The sequence below is a fragment of the Rana temporaria genome, chromosome 8 (genome assembly GCF_905171775.1).
Source record: "Rana temporaria chromosome 8, aRanTem1.1, whole genome shotgun sequence".
NCBI lineage: Eukaryota > Metazoa > Chordata > Amphibia > Anura > Ranidae > Rana > Rana temporaria.
This window is the reverse complement of record NC_053496.1, coordinates 10,446,597-10,462,086: the sequence shown is the minus strand read 5'-3', so window position 1 is coordinate 10,462,086 and position 15,490 is coordinate 10,446,597. Positions and strand designations below refer to the sequence as shown.

The 15,490-nt window shown below is 48.4% G+C and overlaps 1 protein-coding gene across 2 annotated transcripts in view; it reads left to right on the top strand.

The window, feature by feature from the left end:
• The window catches only part of HPS1 (HPS1 biogenesis of lysosomal organelles complex 3 subunit 1), a 59,925-nt gene extending 45,113 nt beyond the window's left edge, over positions 1–14,812 (top strand). For both annotated transcript variants that reach the window (XM_040361285.1, XM_040361284.1), the window contains exons 15-19: positions 2,459–2,524; positions 7,759–7,903; positions 10,041–10,154; positions 11,909–11,991; positions 14,256–14,812. In XM_040361285.1, coding sequence (XP_040217219.1) covers positions 2,459–2,524; positions 7,759–7,903; positions 10,041–10,154; positions 11,909–11,991; positions 14,256–14,418 — 571 coding nt within the window. In that variant the 3' untranslated portion in view covers positions 14,419–14,812. The remainder of the gene's footprint in view (positions 1–2,458; positions 2,525–7,758; positions 7,904–10,040; positions 10,155–11,908; positions 11,992–14,255) is intronic.
• The last annotated feature ends 678 nt before the right edge of the window (positions 14,813–15,490 follow it).

Below are 15,490 nucleotides of genomic sequence, written 5' to 3'. Positions count from 1 at the left end.
CCCTCGCACCTTTCCTGCAGCTTCCAGAGAGCTCCGGCCCTCCAGGCCATTGTATGTGGCCCCTCGCACCTTTCCTGCAGCTTCCAGAGAGCTCCGGCCCTCCAGGCCATTGTATGTGGCCCCTCGCACCTTTCCTGCAGCTTCCAGAGAGCTCCGGCCCTCCAGGCCATTGTATGTGGCCCCTCGCACCTTTTCTGCAGCTTCCAGAGAGCTCCGGCCCTCCAGGTCATTGTATGTGGCCCCTCGCACCTTTCCTGCAGCTTCCAGAGAGCTCCGGCCCTCCAGGTCATTGTATGTGGCCCCTCGCACCTTTCCTGCAGCTTCCAGAGAGCTCTGGCCCTCCTCTGGTCCTTGTCCCAGACCCTTACTTTCCAGCTTCTGCGCAAAGCAACGTGTATTTACGGCGCTTCGAATTTCGCGCCATGCGGGCGCGCACGCGCCCCTGCCGTGAGCTCTGTGACCGTGCCCGCGGGACCCGCGGACTCGATGTCCGCCGGTGTCCCACGATCGCGTCACGGAGCTGCTATGTAAACAAGGCATCTCCCATGCTCGTCTCCAGGATTTCTCCAAAGCCTCTCCCATCCTCTGGAACTCACTGCCTCAACCTGTCCGGCTATCCCCTACTCTTGCTACCTTCAGGCGATCCCTGAAAACTCACCTCTTCAGGGAAGCCTATCACGTCTCCAACTAATCTTTTACCACCTCCATCAGCTCATTCCCCATAGTTGCAACCTTTTGTACCACCTGCCCCACCCTATTAGATTGTAAGCTCTTCTGAGCAGGGACCTCTTAATCCTCTTGTATTTTATTTTATTGTATTGTAACTGTTTTGTCTCCCCTTTGTATTGTAAAGTGCTGCATAAACTGTTGGCGCTATATAAATCCTGTATATTAAAAATCTCCCTATTCTGCCTAGTGACACGACACTGATCTTCTGCTCCCTGTCATCGGGAGCAGCGATCAGTGTCGTGTCACAGTAAGCCACTCCCCCACACAGAATCACTCCCTAGGACACACTTAAAGGGGTTGCAAAGAATTTTTTTTTTTCCCCTAAATAGCTTCCTTTACCTTAGTGCCGTCCTCCTTCACTTACCTCATCCTTCCATTTTGCTTTTAGATGTCCTTATTTCTTCTGAGAAATCCTCACTTCCTGTTCTTCTGTCTGTAACTCCACACAGTAATGGGAGGCTTTCTCCCTGGTGTGGAGAAAGCCTCTTGAGGGGGGAGGGGGCGAACAGGAGAGTCAGGACGCTCTCTACTTTGCAGATAGAGAAAAGAGCTGTGTGTTAGTAGGCGTTCTGACACTCCTGCTCGCCCCCACATGAGGCTTTCTCCACACCAGAGAGAAAGCCTTGCATTACTGTGTGGAGTTACAGACAGAAGAACAGGAAGTGAGGATTTCTCAGAAGAAAGAAGGACATTTAACCACTTGGCGCCCAGAGGACGTCATATGCCGTCCTGGGCTTTGTGGTACTTTGAGGGGCTATATCTGAATGATGCCTGAAGCTACAGGCATCATTCAGATATCGGCATTTTCAGCCGGCGATTCCCTACACCATAGGAATGATCATAGCGGCTTTTCCGCCGCTTGATCGTCCCTACGGGCGGCGAAAGGGGACGTCCCCCCCCTCCCGCTGCCCTCCGGTGCTTCTACCGACTCACCTGTGCGATCGGTGACAGGAACCGCCGGCCCCCGGATGCAGATCACAGAGATCTTTGGCGGACCAGATGATCGCAATAAGCGTTCATCGATTGGTTTGCACAAAATTTATAGAGTTTACAAAATAGGGGATAGTTTTATTGCATTTTGATAAAAGAAATATTTTTTTTTTTTTTACTACTAATGGCGATTTATTTTTTATTTTTTCATGACTGCGACATTATGGCGGACACATCGGACACTTTTGACGCATTTTTGGGACCATTGTCATTTTCACAGCGAAAAGTGCTATAAAAATGCATTGTTTACTGTGAAAATGCCAATTGCAGTTTGGGAGTTAACCACAAGGGGGCGCTGAAGGGGTTAAGTGTGACCTCATCTGTGTTTCTAACTGTAGGGGGCGGGGCTGGACGTGTGACGTCATTGATCGTGTTTCCCTATAACGGGGAACACACGATCAATGACGGCTCCACAGTGAAGGACGGGGAAGCTGTGTTTACACACACCTCTCCCTGTTCTTCAGCTCTGGGGACCGATCGCGGGACTCCATCGGCGATCGAGTCCGCGTCCCAATACTTTTGGTAATATAGCGGGTATTGAATAACATTTCGGAGATTTTGGTCTTACTACAGAATCTTTTGTGTGTGATTTATGTGTTTAACTCATGAAAATATAAAGTGTACATAAAATGCGATCGTACGCTCTTGGTTAAATGAAGAGCGCAGGAAAAGTCGCCTGTAAGCCGCTAATATACGAAACTATATAGAGACGAGATTTACGAGAATCTTTATTTTGCAGGGAGAAGCTGATGGACTGGAAGGATTTTTTGCTGGTGAAAAGTAAAAGAAACATAACGATGGTGACATATCCTTTTACTGCTGAGAGAACCTTACGTTTTGTTCTTGATTACCAATGTAAGCTTAAATTGAATTACCTGCAGCTGACTGACCGCACGGTATTTGCGCAGCGTTTTTGCATTAAAAAAAAAACCCACAATGCATAACCCAGTGTTTTTTGGGGGGGAAAATACACTTCTTTTTAAAATTTTAATGCAAATAAAAAAACGCAATAAATAACCCATTTTTTTTTGGGGGGGGGGGGGGATACACTCTTTTAACATTTTAATGCCAAAAAAATACAATACATATCATATTTATTTTTTTCGAAAAAAAATAGAAAAATTGTAAAATTTTAATGCAAAGAAAACAGAATAAATAACCCAATTTTTTGGAGAAAAAAAATCACTTTTAAAAATTTTAATGCAAAAAATACACCAATACATGACCCAATATGGGGGAAAAAATACACTTTTTAACATTTTAATGCAAAAAAAAAATACAATACATAACATAGTTTTTTTTTTTTTCGAAAAAAATTGAACAATTTTAAAATTGAATGCAAAGAAAACAGAATAAATAACCCTAAATTTTTTGGGGGGAAAAAAACACTTTTAAAAATTTTAATGCAAAAAATACACCAATACATAACCCACATTTTGTGTGTGTGTGGGGGGGGATACACTTTTTAAAATTTTAATGCAAAAAAAAATACTATATATATATATATATATATATATATATATATATATATATATATATATATATATATATATATATATATATATATATATATATATATATATAATTTTAATTTAATGCAAAGAAAACAGAATAAATAACACGATTTTTGGGGGGAAAATACACTTTTTAACATTTTAATGCAAATAAAAAAACGCAATAAATAACCCAATTTTTTTGAAAAATTGTAACATTTTAATGCCAAAAAAAAAAACACAAGACAAAACACAATTTTTTGGGGAAAAAATACACTTTTTAATGCAAAAAGAAAAAACAATACATAACCCAATTTTTATTTTATTTTTTGAAAAAAAAAATATATACTTTTTTTAAATTTTAATGCAATTTTGTTTGAAAAAAATATATACTTTTTTTTGGAGGGGCACACTTTTTGAAATTTTAAAGCAAAAAAAAAATATATATATATCCCATTTTTTGGGGGAAAAAATACACTTTTTTAAAAACTTTAGAAAAAAAAAAAGAATACATAACCCATTTCTTTTTTTTTTTTTTATAAAATATAAAAGATGTCACGCCGAGATTCCGAACATGTCACACTTTAAAATTGCGCACGCCCGCACAACGGCGGGAAAAAACGGCGTACATTTTACTATCCATAGGCGAAGTAAAATCCTCTTCCTCCTTTCTCCCTCCTCCTCTCCCCCCCCCCCCCAAAGAGAAAATAACTGCTACAGCAGAATCCACTCGACCTTCGGTGTATAGAGTTGTACTTGGTCAGCAGATGTAGTGCAGAAGGTATGCTCAGGTAAAGTCTTTCTTCAAGTTATATAGTAAAGAAGGATTGGTTGGGACTTTTAAAGCGCAAATAAGACCAAAAATATCGAAATCTTTTAATAAGTTAAAATTTTGATACTTGAATACATAAAACATTCATGTATTGGATCATTGGAATATACAAACAAAGGTGCACATCTGATTAATCTCTACAGGTTTCGCCATTTGGTGTCTTCTTCAGGAAATCCCACCAGTACAGGGATCCTCAAACTACGGCCCTCCAGCTGTTGTAGAACTACACATCCCATGAGGCATTGTAACACACCGACGTTCACAGACATGACTAGGCATGATGGGAATTGTAGTTCCTGAACAACTGGAGGGCCGTAGTTTGAAGACTCATGAGTTAGAATCACTCCCTAGGACACACTTAACCCCTTCCTCGCCCCCTCCCTGCCGGTGTCATTTACACCGTAATCCGTAAATTTGTATAGAACGGATCGCTGTATAAATGACAATGGTCCCAAAATCGCATCAAAAGTGTCCGATGAGCCCGCCGCAATGTCGCAGTCACGATAAAAATCGCTGATCGCCGCCATTGCTAGTAAAATAATAATAAAAATACCATAAAACTATCCCCTATTTTGTAGGCGCTATAACTTTTACCAAAAATAGGTAGAAGAATACGTATCGGCCTAAACTGAGGGAAAAAATTGTTTTTTTTATATATTTTTTGGGGGATATTTATTACAGCAAAAGGTAAAAAAAATATTGCTTTTTACTTTTCAAAATTGTCGCTCTATTTTTGTTTATAGCACAAAAAAAAAAACGCAGAGGTGATCAAATACCACCAAAAGAAAGCTCTATTTGTGGGGGAAAAAAAGGACGTAAATTTTGTTTGGGAGCCACGTCGCACGACCGCGCAATTGTCAGTTAAAGCGACTCAGTGCCGAATCGCAAAAAAATGCTCTGGTCAGGAAGGGGGTAAATTCTTCCCGGGGGGGGGGGGGGTGGTTAAAGAAAAGGGCGCAAATGGTAAGACGGTCATTTTTTTTTTAGAAATCCTAAAGTGCAATACCTCCCGGCCAGCACTAGATGGCATTTCCATCTTTTCTGCACATTGATCTTCTAGCATTACATTGTATGTATCTGAAGAGGACCTATTGCAGGAGTAGGCAACCTCGGCCCTCCAGCTGTGGTGAAACTACAAATCCCATCATGCCTCTCCCTCTAGGAGTCATGACTGTGATTGTCAGGGTCTTGCAATGTCTCATGGGATTTGTAGTTTCAAAACAGCAGGAGAGCCGAGGATGCCCCCCCCCCCCCCCCCCCCGACCTATAGCGATACTTCAGTGTGAAGAAATAAACCTTTTAGTAGATGAGAAGGATGAAGTACTTGAAAGGCTGACCAAAGAATTTGATGTCCGTTCTGCCAAAGAACTTCAGAGATTTTGAGATTCATTTGAAGATTCCTTCTGCTTGGAAACCTCCTGTCTTCGGGTGTCTCCGCTCTGGATGGAGAAGAAATGGAGACACCCATGGACAGCAGCATTGTCAGTCTGGGCAGTGCTGGTGCGAGGATTTTGGTCTACACAGGCTAAGGTGCATTTGGCAGCCCCTCTCCCGTCCTAAAGTACTCCCTGCCCTGGTACTGCTGCCCAACCACCCCCCACCTTCCAGCCACCTTGTGCTAGTGCTACTAGACCCTCCCCACCAACCTCCAGCCACCCCATGCTAGTACTGTTAGACATCTCCCACCATCCTCCAGCCCCCCCCCCCCCCCGGCTAGTAGAGCTAGATCTCCCCCAGCAGCCTCCAGCCACCCCGCACTGGTAGTGCTAGACCCCCCCCCCCCCCTCCCACTGTCCTCCAGCCCCCCCAGGCTAGTACAGCTAGATCTCCCCCACCAGCCTCCAGCCACCCAGCGCTAGTAGTGCTAGACCTCCCCCACTGTCCAGTCACTCTTCACTAGTAGTGCTATACCTCCCCCACCATCCTCCAGCCACCCTGCGCTAGTAGAGCTAGATCTCCCCCACCGTCCTCCAGCCACCCCGCACTAGTAGTGCTAGGCCTCCCTCACCGTCCGCCAGCCACTTTGATAGTACTGCTAGACCTCCCCACCATCCTCCAGCCACCCCACACTAGTAGTGCTAGACCTCCCCCACTGTCCTCCAGCCACCCTGCGCTAGTAGAGCTACGCCTCCCCCACCATCCTCCAGCCACCCCGCACTAGTAGTGCTAGACCTCCCCCACCGTCCTCCAGTCACTCTTCACTATTAGAGCTAGATCTCCCCCAGCTTCCTCCAGCCACTCTTCACTAGTAGTGCTATACCTCCCCCACTGTCCTCCAGCCACCCAGCAATAGTAGTGCTAGACCTCCCCCACTGTCCGCCAGCCACTTTGATAGTACTGCTAGACCCCCCCACCATCCTCCAGCCCCCCCCCGCGCTAATAGTGCTAGACCTTCCCCACCGTCCTCCAGCCACCCTGCGATAGTAGTGCTAGATCTCCCCCACCATCCTCCAGCCAACCCGTGCTAGTAGTGCTAGACCTCCCCCACCGTCCTTCAGCCACCCCACGCTAGTAGTGCTACGCCTCCCCCACCGTCCGCCAGCCACCCTGCAATAGTACTGCTAGACTTTCCACACCATCCTCCAGTCACTCCGTGCTAGAACCCCTATCCTCCAGTCACTCTTCACTAGTAGTGCTAGACTTCCCCCACCGTCCTCCAGCCACCCCACGCCAGTAGTGCTAGGCCTCCCCCACCGTCCTCCAGCCACCCCGCGCTAACAATGCTAGACCTCCCCCACTGTCCTCCAGCCACCCCGCGCTAGTAGAGCTAGACCTCCCCCACCGTCCTCCAGCCACCCCCCGCTAGTAGAGCTAGACCTCCCCCACCATCCTCCAGCCACCCCGCGCTAATAGTGCTAGACCTCCCCCACCGTCCTCCAGCCACCCCCCGCTAGTAGAGCTAGACCTCCCCCACCATCCTCCAGCCACCCCGCGCTAATAGTGCTAGACCTCCCCCACTGTCCTCCAGCCACCCCGTGCTAGTAGAGCTAGATCTCCCCCACCGTCCCCCAGCCACCCCACACTAGTAGTGCTAGACCTCCCCCACCATCCTCCAGCCACCCCGCGTTAATAGTGCTAGACCTCCCCCACTGTCCTCCAGCCACCCCGTGCTAGTAGTGCTAGATCTCCCCCACCGTCCTCCAGCCACCCCACACTAGTAGTGCTAGACCTCCCCCACCATCCTCCAGCCACCCCGCGCTAATAGTGCTAGACCTCCCCCACTGTCCTCCAGCCACCCCGCGCTAATAGTGCTAGACCTCTCCCACTGTCCTCCAGCCACCCCGCGCCAGTAGTGCTCGACCCCCCTGTCCTCCAGATACCATGCGCTAGTACTGCTAGAGCCCCCCATCCTCTTGCCACCCCACACTAGTAGTGCTAGTCCTCCCCCAGAATCCTCTAGTCACTCCGCACTAGTACTGCTAGCCCCCACAACGTCTTCAAGCCGCCCGACTCTAGTAGTGCTAGACCCCCGTCCTCCAGCCATCCTGCGCTGGTAATGGCAGGAAGTTGATAAATAACACTTACTGGCAGGTAAGCTGCATATTCATATTTTGTTTTTGGGTTTAGTAACACACAAGTCATTTTATAAATTCTTTTTTCCCTAAATTATAAACCTTTTCATGGTTTACATTCTGTGGTGTAAAGAAAAGGATCTTTACCCTCAGAAAATGAAAATCTGAGAATATAATACTTGCCTTAACCTATGTATTCCACGTACTTAGAAGACTTCCCTGGCCTGGTGCATTTCATTTATGTGGATCGCACGGTGGGACAAATGATGGCTCCATGCATCAACATCGAAGATAAATCCACCACTGACCTGGGGAGCAGCGTATTGGCCAATTTCATCAAAAACAAGGTATGTTCTGCGAGGGCGTTCACCGCGTCTGATGCGATGAGTGGGCACCATGAACAGATGAGTGTGACACGGAGAGACCCTTCAATAGTCTAATGTGCCAAAGGTTAGAGGACTTTGTAATGTACAGATGTGAAAAGACGAATCCAGGGTGAAACCCCCCCCCGGTGGAATGTTACCATTGAACTGTCTGAGAAACAACTCTATGACCTGATTAGCAGTCCATGATATTAAGGATAGTGTAACAACTTATTATCCCATGTGTGGAGAGAAGCTGAAGACGTGTCCCCGGGTTTTCATCATATTTGTTGCTTTATATACACAATATTGTCAAAAGTATTGGGACACCTGCCTTTTTACGCACATTTAGCTGGATTCACGTAGATGGGCGTAACGTTAGGCAGGCGTAGCGTATGTCACGTTTCCCTGCTTGGTGGTTGAATATTCCTGCCTGCTTTTGGAAGAAGTGTCCAGAATATAGATTAAGAATATCAACCACTGAGTTATAAATGTTTATCAGACCTCAGCCAATACTTGGAAGGGGGCGTCCAGAAGGTGGCTGGGGAAGGTGATAAATGTTTGGGAGGCTTGCCCAACTGGGATTTTCTTCCTCTTGTCCCGGGGCTGCTGCCCTTGGGATGCAGTCTTTGCGCCAAGAGCTGATGTTGGGTCTCAGCTGACTGAGAGCCTGAAGAACTCTGAATTGGATGATGTCCATTACGGTAATCGCATAAGAGAGAGGGGTGGAAGGCTCATGATTGTTTAAGGAGGAATAAAGAGTCAAAATAAGACCCGTTGACCCTGGGGGCATGTGAACTGTTGCGTTATGTATTTCAATCACAGGTTCACAGGCAGTTAGTGGGAGGGGGATATGGATTTTGTCTTGACTCGTGAAGTGCCCTTTCCTAGCTGGGCTAAATTTTGTGTTTTTGACTCTACTCTACTCGGTGGGGTAGTGATCTGTTTTTTTTTGGTGTGGTCAGATTTCCCTGCTTGATGGTTGAATATTTCTGCCTGCTTTTGGAAGAAGTGTCCAGAAAATAGAGTAAGAAGATCAACCACTGAGTTATAAACAGGGCTTTTTTTCAGGGGGAACTTGGGGGAACTCGGTTCCACCACCTCTGGCTCAGACCCTTTGGTGCCTGCTCACCACAATCACTTGTAAACACAGAAGTCTGGTTTCTGTGTTTACAAGTGACAGCTTTGTAACCCCCTGAAGCAATTCTGGTATTTAATGCCCCTTTAAGACCCTCCTACTGTTTGTGAAATCTGAACGGGTCGTGGTTGAGTTCCTGCACCTATTTTCTGAGAAAAAAAGCTCTGGTTATAAATGTTTATCAGACCTCAGCCAATCCTTGGGAGGGGGTGCCCAGAAGGTGGCTGGGGAAGGTGATAGATATTTGGGAGGCTTGCCCAGCTGGAATTTTTTTCCTCTTGTCCCGGGGCTGCTGCCCTAGGGATGCAGTCTTTGCGCCAAGAGCTGATGTTGGGTCTCGGGTGACTGAGAGCCTGAGGAACTCTGAATTGAATGATGTCCATTGGGGGAATCGCCTGTAGAGAGACCGATCTTAGGAAAGATCCTGGCATTATGGAGGAATGTTTAAAGGAAGCTGGTAGGTGACAGCTATCCTAAGACTTGAGTAGGACCTTTTCTAGAGACTCTCAGGAGTGCATGTGATGGCGGCAATTGGGTAGCTGAGGTTACTGGATGGACTGGGCTTGCTCTTAGAGACTTCGAATTACTCGCCATTCCCTATTAACTCCAGTCAAGGCTGTTTCAAGTGGATTTTGTAAGTAGTTTACCCCCCCCCCCATTTATTTCTATCATTCTGTAGTATCCTGAACCCCCTAAATCCCCTTCTGTTCAAGTTTCTGCAAATAAAATCCTCAAGGGACATCCCCTAGACTGAGCCTGTGTTGTCGGTGTGCTTGGAACTGTCCTTGTGACAGGCGGCCTCCATACCGGGGGATTCTCAGCAGCCCCTCCAGGGGTAAGCGCTAGACTCTCATAGCCATGGAGTAAGCTCTATATACTGTACAGATATTGTTTTCGGCAACCTCCCACATTAATAAATATCTTGGTTGTTGGTAGATCTGCATTGATTTTAATTCTATTATCCTTGATTTGATTCCTTTACAGGTTTGGTCACTTATAGGTCTGTCTCGAAGGTACCTTCAGAAAGGATACACTACGCTGGTTTTTCGTGACGGGGATTATTACTGCTGCTACTTCCTGTGGTTTGAGAATGAAGCTGTGAGTGTTTTGCATGCATGTGGCCGAGTTAACTGTGATATATTTATAGTTGGTGCATTTCCTTTCTACCTGGAAGGATATAAAAAGTCACAGATGTACTTGCCATTTTAATTTAGAATAACATAAGAGTATAATGGGTGGATGAGAATGATGTTAATACAGACCTAGTTAGCCAGCATACTTCATATATGCCAGCTGAAATGGTTCTGGTTTCACGTTGGTTTAAAATTACGTATTTATTATTACAGGTATTTATGTCCCTTGGGCATAGCGTATAAAACTGCCTCTGTCTAATGGGTGTAGGGTATAAAAGGGCCTCTGTCCCATTGGTGTAGAACAGGGGTAGGCTACCTCGGCCCTCCAGCTGTGGTGAAACTACAAGTCCCATGAATATTGAAGGACCCTGACAATCACAGGCATGACTTCCAGAGGCAGAGGCATGATGGGATTTGTAGTTTCACCACAGCTGGAGGGCCGAGGTTGCCTACCCCTGGGTGCAGAGTATGGAAGGGCCCCTGTCCCCTGGGTGCAGGGTTATAGAAGGGCCCCTGTCCCCTGGGTGCAGAGTTATAGAAGGGCCCTCTGTCCCCTGGGTGCAGAGGTATGGAAGGGCCCTCTGTCCCCTGGGTGCAGAGGTATGGAAGGGCCCTCTGTCCCCTGGGTGCAGAGTTATAGAAGGGCCCTCTGTCCCCTGGGTGCAGAGTTATAGAAGGGCCCTCTGTCCCCTGGGTGCAGAGGTATGGAAGGGCCCTCTGTCCCCTGGGTGCAGAGGTATGGAAGGGCCCCTGTCCCCTGGGTGCAGAGTATGGAAGGGCCCCTGTCCCCTGGGTGCAGAGTTATAGAAGGGCCCCTGTCCCCTGGGTGCAGAGTTATAGAAGGGCCCTCTGTCCCCTGGGTGCAGAGGTATGGAAGGGCCCTCTGTCCCCTGGGTGCAGAGGTATGGAAGGGCCCTCTGTCCCCTGGGTGCAGAGGTATGGAAGGGCCCTCTGTCCCCTGGGTGCAGAGTTATAGAAGGGCCCTCTGTCCCCTGGGTGCAGAGTTATAGAAGGGCCCTCTGTCCCCTGGGTGCAGAGTTATAGAAGGGCCCTCTGTCCCCTGGGTGCAGAGTTATAGAAGGGCCCTCTGTCCCCTGGGTGCAGAGTTATAGAAGGGCCCTCTGTCCCCTCGGTGCAGAGTTATAGAAGGGCCCTCTGTCCCCTGGGTGCAGAGTTATAGAAGGGCCCTCTGTCCCCTGGGTGCCGAGGTATAGAAGGGCCCTCTGTCCCCTGGGTGCCGAGGTATAGAAGGGCCCTCTGTCCCCTGGGTGCCGAGGTATAGAAGGGCCCTCTGTCCCCTGGGTGCAGAGGTATGGAAGGTCCCTCTGTCCCCTGGGTGCAGAGGTATAGGAGGGCCCTCTGCTCCCCTGGGTGCAGAGGTATAGAAGGGTCCCCTGGGTGCAGAGGTATGGAAGGGCCCTCTGTCCCCTGGGTGCAGAGGTATGGAAGGGCCCTCTGTCCCCTGGGTGCCGAGGTATGGAAGGGCCCTCTGTCCCCTGGGTGCCGAGGTATAGAAGGGCCCTCTGTCCCCTGGGTGCAGAGGTATAGAAGGGCCCTCTGTCCCCTGGGTGCAGAGGTATAGAAGGGTCCCCTGGGTGCAGAGGTATAGGAGGGCCCTCTGCTCCCCTGGGTGCAGAGGTATAGGAGGGCCCTCTGTCCCCTGGGTGCAGGATATAGAACAACCAAATCTGCTTTCTGATGGCTTTGTTTCTTTAACAGGGAGATAGACTGGAAGTTATTGATGTTCCAGTTCTCGGAGATGATTCTGCTCCTATAGGAATGCTAGCCGGAGAATATTACAGGTGATTATTACGATTGTAAATGGTTCTTTATTAAGACATGCTTACCTTAACATAATCCCTTGTGTAAAAATTCTGGGGGAATTGGAAGGCCTATAGAGTGCCCCGGGAACCCCCAGAATCACAGGGTGTACCAATATCCAAGACCATTCTTGGGGGTTTTAGCCCCATTTACAGCAGTCTTCATGTTCATAGGTACCTTGACTGTGAACGTAGACAGGTTCTCTTCTCTACCCATTCTTTCTGCATGGCAGATCATAATAAAGATATTCTAATATTTTCTTTTCTGAAGTGTTCCTGTGAGATTTTCTGTTTTATAGTCTTTTCACAATGTTTGGTTTAAATGTTAATTAGATGCAGAGTGTCTTTCTGGAACTTCATTATTTCATTACTAAATGTAAAATGTCCGCAACGTGCGAAGCTGAAGTCTCTGGGAACCTGCTGATAATCGGGAGATTCTGCGTTGTTACAAAGGAAGAAAGTACTACTTGGGCTGTACCTACCCGCCGGTGCTAGAATATCTCTGCCCCAATGCATCCCTAGAAGCCCCTTGACCTGGTATTTGCATAAGGCTAAACACCCCCTCCCCTCCCCTGCGTTCTGTGGGAGGCAGGGCTAAGTGCTATTTATTTTTATTTTATTTATATTTATTTTGAAGATTAGGTTTTTCTTTTGGGTCTATTGAAGCAAGGAAGAGGTATGCTTGGGCACTGGATGGGTGCTGGTGTGCTTGGGCACTGGATGGGTGCTGGTGTGCTTGGGCACTGGATGGGTGCTGGTGTGCTTGGGCACTGGATGGGTGCTGGTGTGCTTGGGCACTGGATGGGTGCTGGTGTGCTTGGGCACTGGATGGGTGCTGGTGTGCTTGGGCACTGGATGGGTGCTGGTGTGCTTGGGCACTGGATGGGTGCTGGTGTGCTTGGGCACTGGATGGGCGCTGGTGTGCTTGGGCACTGGATGGGCGCTGGTGTGCTGGGGCACTGGATGGGCGCTGGTCTGCTGGGGCACCGGATGGCGCACCGGATGGCGCTGGTCTGCTGGGGCACCGGATGGCGCTGGTCTGCTGGGGCACCGGATGGCGCTGGTCTGCTGGGGCACCGGATGGCGCTGGTCTGCTGGGGCACCGGATGGCGCTGGTCTGCTGGGGCACCGGATGGCGCTGGTCTGCTGGGGCACCGGATGGCGCTGGTCTGCTGAGGCACCGGATGGTGCTGGTATGCTGGAGCACCGGATGGTGCTGGTATGCTGGGGCACCGGATAGTGCTGGTCTGCTGGGACACTGGATGGTGCTGGGGCACTGGATGGTGCTGGTATGCTGGGGCACTGGATGGTGCTGGTATGCTGGGGCACTGGATGGTGCTGGTATGCTGGGGCACTGGATGGTGCTGGTATGCTGGGGCACTGGATGGTGCTGGTATGCTGGGGCACCAGATGGCGCTGGGGCACCGGATGGCGCTGGTATGCTGGGGCACTGGATGGTTCTGGTATGTTGGGGCACGGGATGGTGCTGGGGCGCCGGATGGTGCTGGTATGCTGGGGCACCGGATGGTACTGGTATGCTGGGGCACCGGATGGTACTGGTATGCTGGGGCACCGGATGGTACTGGTATGCTGGGGCACCGGATGGTACTGGTATGCTGGGGCACCGGATGGTGCTTGTATGATGGGGTACTGGATGGCGTCTACTTTACAGAAGTCTTTCTTTCTTTTTTTTCTTCCTTTCTTTTTTTTCTTTCTTTCTTTCCTGTCTGCTTTAGGTATGATGGGCACTTGATGAGGCTGCACTGATGGGCACCGATAACCGACTTTTGTTTACGTCCTGTGATCAGCTGTCATTGGCTAAAAGATGATCACATGGTAAAGGGCTGCTTTGATTGGCCCTTTACCCCGATCTGTGATCACCCGAGTCCAAAGAACTCTGCGATCACAGAGCGTTCCACAGGGGGGCTCGTGGGCAGAGCGAGCACGGGAGGGCGTCCACAGCATGTCTTTCGGATATAGCGTGTGTGTGTGTAGATAGAGAGATATATATATATATATATATATATATATATATATATATATCTCTATTATATATATATATATATATATATTCTCACGCACACACGTGTGTTTGAGCTTTGGGTGCACAACCAAATGCAAAACGCTACACACCCTTATAGTATGTATGTCTTTCGGTGTGTCTTCTCATGCACAGCTGCTGTTCATATGATATTTCTGAACTATTTCTAAAGTAAACTCATTTTTTTTTTTCTTGTCCCGTTTAGGAAACTTCTTCGTTATTACTGTAAAAACCATCCGGCAGAGCCGGTGAAGTGCTATGAACTGCTAACATTGCACCTCGGCATCATCCCACCGGACTTCATCGTACAACAGTGCCATGACCTGGCCCGCAAATTGTGGGAGCCGTCTCGCATTCCCCTTCTGTAAAGAACGATGCCGGAAGACCGGATGATCCCAGCACCCCCCCCCCCCCCCCACACTATTGGGCTTCAGTCATATGACTCTACTGGGCATTGGAAGGGAACTCTGCGTCTGAAACCAGACGGTGGACGGATCCCAGTCTACCAATCCAGATTATATTGTTCTGTTGTAATGCGAAGCTGGAAAATATATCTAGTTAAGCCTAATCTGAAAACTGAACTTGAGGCAACAGCAAAAATTTACATATATGGATCTCCTCCACCAGTCAAAGCATTTGTTTCTTTCAATTCCGTTCTGAGATTTACACCGCTCCGCCACACAGCACAGCCCTGTCTGGATTGACAGACCTTTATTTTTTTCTGCTTCAGTTCAGTAATGCTGATCGGTCTTGTCCCCCCCCCCCCCCCCCCAGCCTGTGAAAGGAGAAGCAGCATGCTGATGAGCTCATCTCTCTGCTCCTTTTTTGTTTTTGTTTTTGTTTGCCTTATGCTCCTTGTTGGCACATGAGCACTGTAGCACAGATGACTGGCTCCTGATGCTGCTTCTTCCTCACCCAGTCTGAGCTCTGCTTTATAGGGAGTTGCAGTAGGATGAAACCGGGTCAGATTTAGGCACCTTTACTGCTTACTAATACAGTGGGACATCGGATTACGAGCATAATTCGTTCCAGAAGAATGCTCCAAAGCACTTGCATATTAAAGCGAGTTTCCCCAAAAGAAAATAATTTGTTCGCATTGACTTCAATGGCATGCAATACCACATGTGGCCAGAGGTGGGGGGGCGCCAGAGAGCCTCTGGAAAGGCCAGAGGACACCTCGGCTGACCTCAGCAAGACTCAGTTCGGCTGCAATTGGCTTTAATGCCCCCCCCCCCCCCAACTCAGGCCAAACGCGGTACTGCGCACAGCTTTGGCCTGAATCCTGCTTGTTTTGCCAGACAACACCCGCAAACTGAGTTAGGATTTTTTTTAAATACAGTGCTTGTATTATGAAATGCTCGTTAACCGCGTTACTCGCAATCCGAGGTTCCGCTGTACATTTATTCATTTGATCATTCATTGATCAACTAATAAATAAAC